At 47.3% G+C, this 15,279-nt stretch overlaps 1 protein-coding gene across 1 annotated transcript in view; it reads left to right on the forward strand.

Annotated features, from left to right (window-relative positions):
• Positions 1-15,279, forward strand: part of TMEM255B (transmembrane protein 255B) — a 200,997-nt gene that overhangs the window by 37,057 nt on the left and 148,661 nt on the right. The window contains exon 3 of the mRNA XM_019525435.1: positions 3,235-3,297. Within this exon, the coding sequence (XP_019380980.1) occupies positions 3,235-3,297 (63 nt within the window). The remainder of the gene's footprint in view (positions 1-3,234; positions 3,298-15,279) is intronic.

Consider the following 15,279-nt stretch of genomic DNA (forward strand, 5'->3'; position numbering starts at 1 on the left):
GCCCTCACCCCCCACCCACTACCCCTTGCTCCCCCAGCCTTACCATAAGGGCCCCCAGCTGCCAGGGCTATGGGTCCAGGGACCTGGGTCCACAACCCCCTGCCCCCAGCAGGAGGTAGTAACTGCTGCAGGAGAGTGGACCCCGGCTTTCCCACTGCTGCCTGCCTACTGCAGGTTTACGGAAAGCTGGGGGGCTCTCTGCCGCTGCATGCACTCCGGGGGGAGAGCAGGGATTCCGGTATCCCCCAGATCTGTGCATGGAGTGGGGGTGGGTGCAGGATGCCCACTGAGGGCTCAGACTCCCATCCTGCTGCCCTTCCCTGGGTCCTTCACAGCCCAGTGAGTGTGACTCAGTGCTGCAGGGAACAGCAGGGCTACACAAGGATCTCCTTGACACTGTAAACTCCATGCTGCCCTGGCGATGTGTCCCTGCCCTGTGCAGCAGCAATGTGGGGCACAATCCTGCAGGCAGGAGATGCATCTCCAGGGCAGCGTGGAGCTCATAGCAGCAAGAAGCTTCCCTGTGCAGCCATGCTGTGCCTTGCAGTGCTGGGTCGCATCTGCTGAGCTGGGGAGGGCAGCAAGGCGAAGAGCCAAAGCCTGCAGCAGGCAGCCTGTGCCTGTCTTACGCACAGACTGGGGGGACGGACCCTCCCTGTCCCCCTGGCTGTGCGCACAGTGGTGGGGACCTGCCCCCCACCCCCTGGACCAGCTGCCCATGGCCCTGTCTCACTCCCTGCCAGGGTCCTGCTGTGGCTCCTGGCCCCTAGCCCAATGCCTCAGCCCCTAGCCCAATGCCTCAGCCCTGCCCAGCTCCCTCCCTCTCTCCATTTTGGGGCCTCAATCCCTCCCCCACCACATACCTGTGGGAGCTGCTCTCCAGGCTTCCTCGTGGCCACGTACATGCACTTGGCATGCCCTGCCTGACTGCTCTCTTCCTGCTCCCTCCCAGCTCCTTGCAGGCTGGAACTCTACTAGCCTGCAGAGAGCTCTTTGCAAAACTATAAAATCTGTGGGTTTCTCCATCAAAATGAGAAATCTGCATTTTCCTTACTGATTGAGGTGCATGCAGGATATTTCCTTTTTTTGTTCAATTCACACTTGTTTTGCTTAGCAAAAACAAGAGCATTGTAGGCTTCAGCAGGCTTCTGGTCTGGGAAGCTCAGCTTGTAAACATGCAGTCTCTAATCCCACACTTGCTGGAGTGGAGGTTACTGTTGTTCAAGTATCTAACTCTGTAAAGGAGCTTGCTCCACCCAGGGGCTGGCCTTTGGAGTGAGTGACACAGACCCTGCATGCATCAGTGCATCTGGACGGGGGATGGGGTGTGTGGAATGGTGCTCCTCTCAGTGAAACTTTGCCATGGGAGGCACAACCTGATGGAGGGAGAGAATGGAGCACTGGCAGGGTCCCCAGGGGAGCTTGCACCAGTGCTTGTTTCTCAGCAGCAGCAGCAGCAGCCCAAGCCCATGCTGCTACAGAAACAGCTGCTGCCAGAGGAGAGCCCTGTGAGGTAAGACTCTATTCCCTCACCCCTGATCTCCAGTGGTCAGCATAATCCCCTCCCCTCCACCCTGTTCCTTGGGTGCCGAAAGTGATTGTCATGGCTCTGTTTTTCAGTATTTTAAATACAGATTTACATAAGTCACCGTACAGCATTTTGTAATGTCTTAGAGCATTAGGATTTGTGGACTTGTCATAGCAAAATATTGTTTTCTGAAGAAGTTTTGGTTCTCTCTCATTCATAAACTCATTTCCAACAAGATGTTATAAATAAACTAGGGGTGTATCAAGATTTTTGGGCTCATACTGGTGGCCGATTATTAACCAGCCATATCGGCTGACACCAATCTGATTGCCGATAGGCAGTTGGAGAACAATACCTGGCTAGTAAGTTTGTTGGGGGAAAGGGGCGTGGGGGGAGGCAGATCAAGGCCCCCAGGTTGGGGGAGGGAGTGGGTTTGGGGCAGGCACTGTATACCCAAGCCAGGGTGGGGCGCAGAGTGGAGCTGCAGCTTGTTGGGAGGGCACAGGGAGGTGGGGAAGGGGTGTGGGGTTGGATCCCACCACTGTGTGCACCCTGGGGGAGGCATAGGGGCACGTGCCCCCTGGACCTGTGCATGGGACAAGGGCAGGCTGCCCACTATGCGCTCGGGGCCAGGGCTGCACCGGGCTTTCCCAGTGGGTGGGCTGGACTGAGGCTGTGCTTGAGGCAGGCAGGAGAGGGATGGATGGTGGTGGCACTGGGAGGGGGGCTATGGGGTGGCTACAGCAAATTTTGGGATGGCTGTGGCCCACCCTGTAGCCCTGCCCTCCCAGTGCCATCACCCCCTGCCCCTGCCCGCCTTGAGTGCAGCCCAGGCCCATCTCCCACCAGGAAGAACCCAGCACAGCCCCATCCCTGAGAGCGCAGCGGGCAGCCCCCCCTCGTCCTGTGCACAAATGCCCCCCTATGCCTCCCTTGGGGTGCATTCAGTGGCAAGAGTGGCCCCTTCTGTGTCCCTGGGATGAGCCAAGGTCCCATCACATGCCCTGCCCCAGCCTATCTGTGCAGTGCCTGCCCTTGCCCCTCTCCCAGCCCGAGTCCCACTCCCTCCCTCACCGGGGGGGCCCTCAATCTGGCCCCACTCCACCCCTTCCTGCCCACAGACTTGTCAGCAGGACACTTCTCTCCAAGCTGCTGGACTGCATTCCTGACTGCATGCATGCTGCAGCTGTGCAGATGCACACAGCATTTATCTGTGACATTATCAGCCCAAAAAAGCTAATTGCCGATAACGTCAATTTTCCCTTTATCGGTGCTGATATGATACGGACTGAACAGTCGTGGAAAGCAAATGTGAAATACCGTGTTTGCCCATATAATTTATTATTGGATTAAAATAGCAATACATTAGTAAGTATAATAATGGTAGCCAGACTATAGAACCCCGAAGGTGTTTATATTTTCTTGGCCCAAACCCCACATTGACTTCAATGGAAAATTTACATTGAATGAAGATGGTAAGATTGTCTCATGAACAGTAAAATATAAAACTTAAAAATATGATTAAATGGCTTCTTGTTCTCTATTGCATCACACAATTTCTGGCCAGTAGTATTCCTTTCTTTCTCAGAGATTGTTTTAATTGGTATATCTGTCAAACGTATCACCTTACACATCATTTTAACACACTCATATTTGATAAATTAGCTGACCTGGTGTATTTCTGTTGGTTTGTTCTTTTGCCTTAGCTTGGCTTTGGATCTTTCCTAGGGATTATTGGCATCCATCTGGTGGAGAACAGGAGGCAAATGGTAAGCAACAGAACTTTTTTGTTGTTTTTCATTTTAATGTCCAACAGTTTTGAAGGTGTAACTAAAGAAGGAGAAAAAGAACATTTACAATCTGTAGTAAATATAGACTGAATCTTGTAGCTCTTATTTTTCTTTTCAGGCAAATTTCCCTCTGACTTAGATGGAACTTTTTTCTGAGTGAAAACTAGGGTGTTTAGTTTAGTCATTCAGTTGTCTTTCTTTCTGTCATGAGTCCACCCCAAAGGTGAGAATGATTTTGGGGTTTGGAGTGTCTCCCACAGAAACATCTGTCCATAATTTGTTTTATTGACTTTGTGTTTGGTCTCTTTTGAAAGCTGATAATAAGGTGTATTCATTTATGTCATTTTTTTCACTGTAGATATTATGTTGCACTATCTATATGTATTTTTACAATTTTGGGACCCAGTTTAGTCAAAGATTACAGCCAGGTCTCTAATAAATAATTGTTTGTAGAGGTGCACCCATATATCAGTGCCATATCAGATTGGCACTGATAAAAGGAAAATTAATGTTATTGGCTTTATTTGGCCAGTGTAGCTGATAATGTCACCAATAAATACAATATGCCTTGTGGCCGGGTCCCTGGATGCCACGTGCATGCATGTAGCTGCAGCATGCACATGGCCAGGAGTGTAGCCGGGCAGTGTGGAGAGCAGTGCCCTGCAGGTAAGTCTGTGGAGGAAAAGGGGTATTGAGGGGGGCAGATTGAGGCCCCCACAGTGAGGAAGTGAGTGGGATGGGGGCAGGGACTGGGGGTGCTTCCCAGCCAGGGCAGTGAATGAGACCTGGGGCTGAGGCTGGGGCTGGGACAAGGAGTGGGACAGAGCTACAGGTGGCTCATCCAGGGGGAGCAAGGAGATGGGGGAGGGCGGTTCCCCAGCTCTGCACACACCCCGTGGGGGAGGCATGCACTCCAGATTTGTGTGTGGGGTGGAGGTGGGCTGCCCACTGTGGGCTTAGGGCTCTCCACCCTGCTTCCTTTCCCCTGGGAGCCATGTGCCAGCCACACCCCCTGCCCGTCTGGCAGCAGTGGCAAGTTGTGCCTCCTGCTGCTGGGTGGGCAGGGGACACATGGCTGGCACGCAGCTTCCGAGGCAAAGACAGCAGGGTGGAGAGCCCTGAATCCACAGCGAGCAGAAGGCAGCCTGCCTCTACTCTTGCCCCACTCAGCTTCACTCCTAAAAGGCATCCCAGCAGTTAAAAATAGTGGCGGCGGAACTTGAACTAAAGTTTATTTGATGAGTTTTAGTTCAAGCACCCCCACTACCATTTTTAAATGCTGGGATGCTGATCCCCTGGAGGAGCTGCCTGCAGCTCTGTCCTGCTCCCCTCCCTGGCCCCGGGGTCCTATTCACTGCCCTGGCTGGGCAGCACCCCCAGCCCCAGCTCCTGCCCCACTCCCTCCCTCACTCTGGGAGCCTCAATCTTCCCCCACCCCCCACTCCTCTCCCCAGTGCCCTTTCCCCTCCACAGAGTTACCTGCAGGGAGCAGCTCTCCACACTGCCTGGCTGTGCCCGGTTATTGCTTTGGTATTGGCCAATATACCTGGTAAATAATTGGCTATCAGTATCAACCAAGAAAATCTTTATCAGTGCATCCCTAGCTGTTTGTATGTCAAAGGACCAGAAAGATGGTGAAACTTATAAGGATCACTGGCCCATTGTGCTACCAGGGCAAGAATAATTGCCACTCCAAAAGACAGGCAGAAGGGGCGATTGTTGGGGTGGGAACCCAATTTATGGCTTCCTGTAAAGGAAAAATCACATACTGAAAGCATTGCAGAGAAATAGACCATTAGCTAAGGGAATACCATGTACTCCAGAAATGAAAGAGTTTTCTGGAGAATTCAGAGACTTCTCAATAAATTGAACAAGACTAGTGGTAGGGATCGCTTGGAAGTCTTTTAGACCTGTCTATGAGATAGTTATTGTCTTTGGATTATTTCAGGCCTTGGGCTGAGTCCACAGCCCCAGGAGTCAGGGCTGGCAGGGTCAGAGGAAGGCTGATCTCTGGAAATATTGGCAGGACTCTTGAAAGGACTAGGTTGTAGCTGGATGAAAGGTTGAGAAACTTGATTTGTCTTTTTGTTCAGTCTTCAGGCTATGTGGGCAACTTTTCGTGTACAATTTTTCAATTCTTTTCCATGCAATAAATTCTTTGTTACTTCACTGATTGCTGGTGGTAAAGTTTGAGCTCAGGTCAAGTGAGACTAGATCCAGACTAGATCTTTCTATGGGGGCAGTCAGAGACCTAGAATTATTTCAGAATGCAAAGGGAAACTACCTGGAGCAGGCAGACATTCCCCAGTTGCAGCTGTGGGGTCCAGTATAGGGAGCTTGGGCTTTAAGGGGCAAGGAGTTATCTCACAACAAACTTTAGTCTGTTTCATGAGACAAGCAGAGGACAGTGGGGAGAAACGCAGAGGTCATGGACAGGTCTGCACCACTCTAATGGTTTAGAGAAAGATAAAGTGCTTTAGGCCTTGTCCATGTTGAGGTTGGATGGTTCATTGCCAATATATTTTTACAAATTTATATTGCTTTTTATAAGCAATATAAAAAGCAAAACAACAACCCATTATTTTTATTAGCAAGGGACTAACAGACATGGCACTTGACATGTTATATGCTGTTTTAGCATGACAAAAAATGGGTGCCTACATATTGTGCTGTTTGTCAGATTAAAAAACTGGCTAACCTGACACAGAAAACCTATTTTAAAGAGCAGCAGCTTTGTTGCAGAAAGCTTTCTTACCACAAATTTAACAAGTGTACAGCTCTTTCTGATCCCTCGTATCTAGCAGTCCTCCATGCTCACATTGCCCTTTAAAGGGGGAGGGAGGGAGGAAGAGCAGTTGGCTCCTTCATAGCCAGACCAGCTAGCAAGCTGTCAGGGAGCCCTGCAGCAGCTGGCTCCCAGGCAGCCCTGCCAGCCACTGCTTCTGGGTGGCAAGGGTGACATGGCTGCAGCTGTGGCAGGGGCTGATCAGGTAGCAGAGACTGCCTGAGAGGCCCCTGCTGCTGCAGGTGACTTGCAGGCAGCCCCATTGCCTTTGCTGTCTAGTGGCATTACTCTTTAAAATTTCTGGTGCTTTAAAATTCCCAGTGGAGGAGACTGCCCTATCAGCCCTCACCGCTATGGGTGGCTTCTAGGCAGCTCCATCACAGCTGATTGGACATGCTTGTTAGTGAGCCTGTCCCTCTCTTTTGGGACAGGATGAGCTAAAGAGCATCACCCCATTGCTTCTGGTTCGAGAGGAAACCTTTGTTTCACTCTCCAGTCAGGTGAATGTGTACGAGTGCATGCCCCATAATGACCCATTTTTTGTAAATCTACAAACTTTGTAGCTCTACAAAAGCAATGTGTACCTGGGGCCTATGTCTAGCTGCGTTAGATATGGGCTGTTATGCCCCTCTGGTTTTTTGGCTTTATCTTGGTTCTTGTAATCCCCAATATAAAAACTTAGTTGTTTTTACTTGTGTGAGTAATTATATGAGTCATTGGTCTGTTCAAGTGAATGATGGTTTGCAGGATTTGAACTATGGGTAGTCTAACATGGTGTCCCTACTCAAGGCAACAGTAATAGTGTGTTGACTGAATATTTGATTGTCCATTATACCTGCAAAATCAGTAGCAAAGCTTAACTAAGGAAATAAGATAAATGAGATGGTGCTTGAAATGTAAAATGCTTGGTGTGTTTGTAACATTCATGCAGTAAAGACTGTGAGAGATTAGTGTCTTAATTGCTTAGCATTAGTTTCTGCTTGCATATCAAAATTATCTGATGGATGAGGAATGATTGAGAGTCTAGGTAACAAATCAAGAAAATAACTAGAAGGCTAATTAACATTTCATCAATATCCTCCACAATATACAATGCTTTAAACACTGGTATAGCTAAGGATGAGGTGTGTGTTCTTAAATGTGGTCTAACGCATTAATTGTGCACTAGATCATAACTAAGTATGTTTGTTGGAAAGCATTTAGGGTACCTTAAATGGGCTTGCTGTGATCATTAACCAAATAATTATAAAACCTCAGATCCAAGTACAGAAATTGATCAGAAATATTGTATTACTGTAACAAAAATGCTTTCAATTCAATCCTGGGAGAAAGGGAGTGGAAATTATTTGTTCTTTAAGTGGACTCACTTTAAAAAGCTATTTCAATCTAATTTGAAACTACATCATTGCAGCACTGATAGTGGTCTGACTGCTTCTAATGACCTGGTACTTTCTCTTTTTTTTTTTTTTTAAATCTTAAACTGAAAAATCTATATAGATTCAGATACACTAGCAAGAAAGTCATCTGTTTTTTTAGCTGACCTTTTCTCAGCAAATCCATTTTTTTACTTCTTTTTTTTTTTGAAGTTACATTTATTTTGGTATGTGCTTTGTTCATATCTGCTCGTTGCTGTTGAAATGCTAATCCCCTTATGATGTATATAAAGATGTTACATCTTAGTAGAGTAATCCAGAAGAAATTGAATGCTGTATGAACATGAGGGTGAAAGGTCTGTCTGCTTAAAAAAGGGTACAATAGTTTTTGCTTAAAGTACAATGTTAGCCATGAGCACAGAGTAGAGTGATAACATACTCTGCTACTTCAGAGGCTACAAGAATTTGGCATAAATCTTGTATCTCTTTGAGCCAGAACCTTTAAGGTTCTGAGCACCTTCAATTTCCATTGATTTCAAAGTGTTCAAAGTATAATTCAAAAACAGTGCTAGTTGGCAGTGCCCAGTAGCTTGTGTGATCAGGTCTGGTCTTAGTGACTGGTTAACATTATTTCAGTACTGCTGTTAGTATTCTCTCTTGTCTATGCTGTGAAAACTGGACACCAGTAGAACACAGCTGCTTCTTTAGTCGGTTAGAAGATGATTTCCCACGGGAAGGGATGATTTAGGATACTTGGAAAGGCAAAAGCAAGAAAACAATGTTACTATTCCTGCCCCATCTCCTCTCCATCCCAAATTACAAGAGTCTACAGCTAGTTTCACAGAGAGCAGAATACAATACCGTTGTGAAAACCGGAAGTAAACTTTGCTGTATTTGGAAGGCCTGCTTATTTCAGTTTGCTGTCTGGAAAATACAGTCACTCCTAAGTCAAGTCAATTTGATTGTAATACATGAAACATCTTGCTTACTTGCTATCTCCTCACAGTACAAAAGATTTGCAATTAGAAAATGAGATGCTGAAACTAAATACAGGGATATGAGAGGCTTATATAAGCTAGGGCACTTGACAGCACTGGATATGAGATCTGAATTTAGTCTTGGAGACACAGAAAGGAGTGAAGGTGGATGCATTTTTCTGCTGGAGGTCTGTCATTTCATTTTATGAAGGGCAGTTGGTGGCTGGAAAATTCTCGTATACTTTCTCTAAATTAGGATTTAAAGATGTAGTGTCAGAATGACTTAACACTGCTAACTAAGCACCTTCTAAAAGTCTAGAGCAGATAAGGCAGTGTAGGATTTAACACATAATAAGGTGGTTTAACTAAAGCATAGGTTTATTTTGATATTAGGTTAAACATTCTAACCATGTACCACATAAATACTAGTCTAGACAAAGCCATGTTGTTTAATGGCTAAAAAGTAATGTATAGAAGTGGTGGGGCTCACCAAAGGTGATGATAAAAGAAGGGACAGGTTAACAGATGTCTGTAACATTGTGGGCTAAGTACAGACAGTCAAAAAACCTGAGGCTGAATCAATTCAATCTTTGCAGGTTTGTCTAAGTTGCACAGACTGAACCAATAAGCAAGTGAATAGACATTCAATTTTGATTCCAGAAATACAGCCTCATGCCTGCAGTGGCCCAGACCAGAAGCCAGGGGGCACTAGAGCACACCTCCCTGCTGAGCTGGAGCGCACAGCTTGGGCCAAGGCTAGCCCGCCCACCCTGCAAAGTGTGTGGATTGCAGGGCAGGTGCAAAGGATGCTGGGGGACTGTGAGTTAACTTGAATCTGGCAGGGATCTGGGACAGAAGTTCAATAAACTGATTTAACCTAAATCCATTAAGTCTGATACTAAAGCTAGGGTACAGACATTACACATAAACCAGTTTAAGTGAGCAGAAACTGGTTTAAACCTGTAACAGAACATAAGTTCAGTGCATATAAACCAGTTTCAAAATGGCCATAACTGGTTTGAGATAAATCTGGTTGAATGTAGTATCAGACTTAAACTGATTGAGGTCAAACTTGTTTATGGAACTTCTGTCCCCAAACCCTTCCTGTTTTAAGTTAAACTAGAGTCCCCCAGCATCCCAGAATGCTCTTCAGTCCTGGGATGGGCTGTGCTCTCTGTGCCAGGAGAGCAGGGCTGGCCCTCCCCCTTTCCTCCTTAGCCAGAGCAAGGGCAGGAGCATAGACAGACACTGGCTGTAATGACCCCCTGAGGCAAAGTGGGCAGCGAGGGGGTTTATTCCCCCCTCTGCCCTCAAGGGACCACAGTCAGGGTCTCCTAGCCCCAACTGCCATCTCCACCAATCAGTCCTTGTACGGGGTGAGTGCTGGAATAAGCCCTCTCCCTGTCCCCTTTGCCAGACTCCGGAAAGAGGGGGGAGTAAACCCTCCCCCTGTCCCTTTCACCTATGGGGGCCATTCTGGCCAGCCTCTGGCCATGGCCCTGCTCCTGCCACTGCAGTGGCAAGGGGGGAGGGACCCTGATGGGGAGCAGCCCCTGGGATGGTGTCCTGGGAGCACAAGCCTCTTACCAGTGCGGAGGGGGCTGCGCTATGGGTGGGAGTGAGGTGGGTAGAGCTGTTGCACACTGTCCAGGGTGAGCAGTGGCACTAGGGCTTGGAGGAGTGGCCATAGCCCCCCATCGCCACTCACCCTGCACAGTCTGCAGCATCTCTGCCAACCTCACTCCTGCCCACAGCACAGCCCCCACCCCTGGGAAGAGGCTTGTGCTCCTGAGGTACCATCTCAGGGGCTGCTGCCCTGTCAGGGTCCTTCCCCAACTTTGGCAGGGGCAGGGGCATGGCCAGAGGCCAGCCAGCATGGCCCCCTTAGGCAAAGGGGGCAGAGAGGGGGCTTATTCCAGTGCTTGCCCTGTGCAGAGAGCGATCAGTGGTGGTGGTGGTGGTTGGGGCTAGCAGTCCCCAGCTGTGGTCCCAAGGGGGAGGAGGATGGAATAAACCTCTTCCCTGCCCCCTTTACCTCAGAGGGGCATGCTTCTGGCATCTGGCCACGCTGCACCCACTACTGCTGCAGCAGCGACCCTGGCAGACCCTGGCTCTCGTCTGTGTTGGTGGGACAGAGAGGGGGGAATTAAACCCCCTCCCTGGCCAATTCACCTGAGGCTACTGATGGGGCTGGCCATGACCCCCCCCCCCCGGCACAGCTTCCCTGAAGCCAAGGTCTGCTGTAGTGCCCCCTGGCTTCTGATCTGAGCCACTGCAGGCATGTGCCTGCATTTCCTGAGTCAAAAGTGAATGTCTATTCATTTGCAAATTGGTTCAATCTGTGCAGGTTAGACTACCCTGCAATGATTGAATCAGTTCAGGCTCTGGCTTTTTGAATCCTAGCCTAAATGTATCCAGGTCTGTCATAAACTGGTTTCAGCCATTTTGAAATCGGTTTATGTGCATTGAACTTCTGCTGTGTTGCAGATTTGAACCTATTTCCAGTCACTTATACCAGTTTGTGTCTTTTCTGTCCCTAGCCCACAAGTCCACCAGCCAGCAGTACCTTTTGGTAGGGCAGCAGGATTGAGAAGAGATAAGGAACTGGAGCCATCCTGGCTCTCAACACAGAAAAGTATAGGAGTAGTAGGAGGATGAAAGAAGTGTGTAGTGTGTGTGTGAGAGGGAGGGGAGGGTGATCATTCTCAAACTAGAGTGAGCTATCAGATTACTATAATTGCAAACTGTAACACTATCAGTATTGGAAGTCAGCTATCTGCAGCAATTCTGAGGCTGTTTATCTGTTGTTGAATCACATTGTATGTTTTTTTCATACAGATACAAAGCTTGTTTTCTAAATGGCGAATCTAGGCTGTACTAGAGTTTGGATATAAATCTGATGCTTAGCTGGCTAAACCGTGTACCTATATTTGTTTAAGAGATCCTGGTAGTATCTCTATTCTAGGAGAAATCCATTTCTAACTGTCAGAATTTTTAATTTTTAGGGAAGGTGTTTTGACTAGTAAATCATGGGGTTCAAAGTCAATAATCCTTAAAGATTTTTTCATTCATAAGCTTTATCCGACAATACTCAGATTGGTTATCCATTGATGGCTGTAATTGATTACATTCCCAATTTAGTATGGAAAAAGAAAGAGTTACAGAGCCCCACCCCATCCGTGGGTCATGTCTGCCTCCACCGACCCCATCTGCAGGTTGCACCAGCCTCACCCACCCCTCATGGGTCACACCTCTCCCATCCACCAGTGGGCCCCAAACTGCCTTCTAGCTCCTCCCCCCCATCTTGACTTACTTGAGATCAGGCAGCTATTTTGAATTTATTTAACCTCCCCCTAAGGCCCCCAGATGTCTATATGGGTTGCTGCAAATTTTACTTTGTTTCACCTGTAAGCAGCAAAACCAGCTCTTACTGTATTTCTTGTATGTAATGCACACTCCAATTTCCAGGAGCTGTTTTTGTGGGAAAGATGTGGGTTATACATGACAAATTATGGTAGTTTTATGTACTGTAGAAAAGGCAGTTATCAAACCAAACATAAACTGTACTGAAAGTAATGTGTTTGCATCTTAGATGCATACTGAACATTCTAGAGGAAACTAGGCTTAGTAGGGATTTTGATGAAAGATTGTAATTGCTCATAGACTCCATGTTACATGGTAGACTAAAGAAGGCATCCTGTTTGCATGGAACAAGTGACTATTCAGCTTTTTCTTCTCCTGAACATAGGGTTCTGTCATTCTTACCTAGACAAAAAGAAAAGATGCTTGTTCCATAGTGCAAGAGGGAAAAAGGTCCTATAAAGATAATCATTGTCTTTATCATAGTATTATTTCAATGTCTGGATGAGGTCAGTGGCATTCTTATGTTTTTAATATTGTGTTTATTAAGTTTTGTCTCTATCCACCCATATTTTATATGACTTATGAATGAACCATTGACAAATGTATAACAACTCTCATTATTCATTTAAAAAAATGAAAACCCAAATAGGTCATTATCATAATATTTTACAATGTGGGATAGAGGTTATGATATGAATTGATTGTGCAGATTAAGAACAGATAGTGAGGCTCATGTAAAGGACAAACAGCATATTTAAGGATACAGAAAGTGTCTGTTCAAATGTGTCTATTATGGTATTATTTGTGATACGTATAAGCACAGGCTGGCTAATGTAGTAAGGAGGGATTTAGACTAGGTTTGCTGGGGGATGGAGACCAAAGTCCTGAGATAAGCGGGGAAGTCAGTGATCTGGAGTAAGAGCAAGCAAAAGGAGGCAACAGGGGAGTTGTCCTCATTCTTCCTGAGAAATCATGGCAATAAACTAGTTAGCTTAGGTGCCTGTGCCCAAATGCATGGAGCCTGGGAAACAAGCAAGAAGAATTGGAAGTCCTGGCACAGTCCTGGCACTATGACGTGACTGGAAGAATAGAGACTTGGTGGTATAGCTCACATGACTGGAATACTGTCATGGATGGGTACAAACTGTTCAGGAAGGACAGGCAGGGGAGAAGAGGAGGAGGAGTTGCATTTTATGTAAAAGAGCCATAAGGTTGCTCAGAGCTTCAGTATGAAACTGGAACTAGGCCTGTTTGAGAGTCTCTGGGTTAGGGTCAGAAGAGAGAGCAACAAGGGTGATGTTGTGGAACTTGTCTGCTATAGAACACCAGATAGGAGGAAGTGGTAGATGAGGCTTTCTTGAAACAGCTAGAGGAAGTTTCCCAGTCTAAGTCCCTGGCTGTCATGGGGGACTTCAGTCACCCTGACATCTCCTGGGAGAGCAATGCAGCAGTGCACAGGCAGTCCTGGAAGTTTTTGGAGAGCGTTGGGGACAACTTCCTGGTGCAAGTGCTGGAGCGGCTAATTAGGGGCTGTGTTATTCTTGACCTGCTGCTCACAAACAGGGAAGAATTGGTGGGGAATACAGTAGTGGATGGCAATTTGGGCAGCAGTGACCATGAAATGATTGAGTTCAGGGTCCTGAGGAAAGGAATGATGGAGAGCAGCAGAGTAAGGACCCTGGACTTCAGAAAAACAGACTTTGACTCACTTAAGAAACTCACGGGCAGGATCCCCTGGGAAGTCAACCTAAGGGGAAGAGGAGTCCAGGATCACTGGCTGTACTTTAAAGAAGTCTAACTGAGAGTACCAGAACAAACCATACTGATGTACAGGAAAACTAGCAAGTATGACAGAAGACCAACTTGGCTTAGCAGAGAACTCTTCAGTAAACTGAATCCCAAAAGGTAGCTTGTAGGGATAAAGTCAGGAAGGTCAAAGCACAGTTGAAGTTGAAGCTAGCGAGGGATGTGAAGGGGATCAAGAAGGGTTTCTACAAGTATGTTAGTAACAAGAGGAAGATCAGGGAAAAAGTGTGAATCCCTTATTGAATGGGGGACTAGTGACAGGTGATGCAGGAAAGGCTGAAGTATTCAATGCCTTTTTCACCTCAATCTTCACAGGCAGGGTCAGCTCCCAGACTGCTGCAGCTGGCAGCACAATTTAGGGAGGAGGTGAGCAGCCAACAGTGGCAAAAGAACAGGTTAGGGACTATTTAGAAAAGCTGGATGTATACAAGTCCACTTGGCTGGACAGTATGCATCTGAGGGTGCTGAGGGAGTTGACTGCTGTGATTGCAGAGCTGTTGGCCATCATCTTTGAACATTTAGAGCGATTGGGAGAGGTCCCTGATGATTAGAAAAGGGCAAACGCAGTGTCCACATTTAAGAAAGGGAAAATGGAGGATGTAGGGAACTACAGACCAGTCAGCCTCACCTCAGTCCCTGGAAAAATCACGGAGCAGATCCTCAAGGAATCCATTTCTAAGCACTTGGAGGAGAAGGTGATTAGGAGCAGTCAGCATGGATTCACCAGGGGCAAGTCATGCCTGACCAACCTGATTGCCTTCTATGACGTGACTGGCTCTATGGACCAGTGGATGTGATATACCTTGATTTTATCAAGGCATTTGATACAGTCTCCCACAACATTTTCGAATGTAAGGTAAGGAAACATGGGCTGGTTGAGTGGACTGTGAGGTGAATAGAAAATTGGTGGGAACATTGGGCTTAGAGGGTAGTAATCAATGGCTCGATGTCTAGTTGGCAGGTGGCATCAAGTGGAGTGCCCCAGGGGTCGGTCATGGAGCTGGTTTTGTTCAATATCTTCATCAATGACCTGGAATATGGCATAGGCTTGGGACAGAAGTTGCACATAAACTGATTTAAGTCATCAGAAACTGGTTTAAACTTGTAACTGAACAGAAGTTCAGTGCATATAAACCAGTTTCAAAATGGCCGTATCTGGTTTGAGATAAACCTGATTGAATGTAGTATCAGACTTAACTGATTTATGGTCAAACTAGTTTATGAAACTTCTGTTCCAGACCCCTTCCTGGTTTAAGTTAAACCAGAGCCCCCCAGTATCCCAGCATGCTCTGCAGTCCTGGGCTGGGCTGTGCTCTCTGCTTCAGAGAGCAGGGCTGTCCCTGGCCCTCTGCCTTCCTAGCTGGCTTACTGCCCCCCCACACCCCTCAGGCAAACCCTGGCTGGGGTCTGGGGCCAGGGAGGAGCGTTAAATACTGCTTCCCCTGCTCAAACTTACTGTTGGCTGCAACTGTGGATTACAAATCCCAGAGGCACCTGGAAGCTGGAGAAGGAAGTGATGAGCAACCCTGTAGTGTCCTGCTGCTGTGTTTGCGGTGAGTGCTCTGAAAAGCTTGGGGTGTTGATAGCTGAGAGATTGCTGATTGCTGCGTGATTGCTGCCTGTGCTTGACAGAAGCCCTAATGAAGGGGCAGAGCCA

The sequence above is a fragment of the Gavialis gangeticus genome, unplaced genomic scaffold, assembly GCF_001723915.1.
Source record: "Gavialis gangeticus isolate Ggan-Ray unplaced genomic scaffold, GavGan_comp1, whole genome shotgun sequence".
Lineage (NCBI taxonomy): Eukaryota > Metazoa > Chordata > Crocodylia > Gavialidae > Gavialis > Gavialis gangeticus.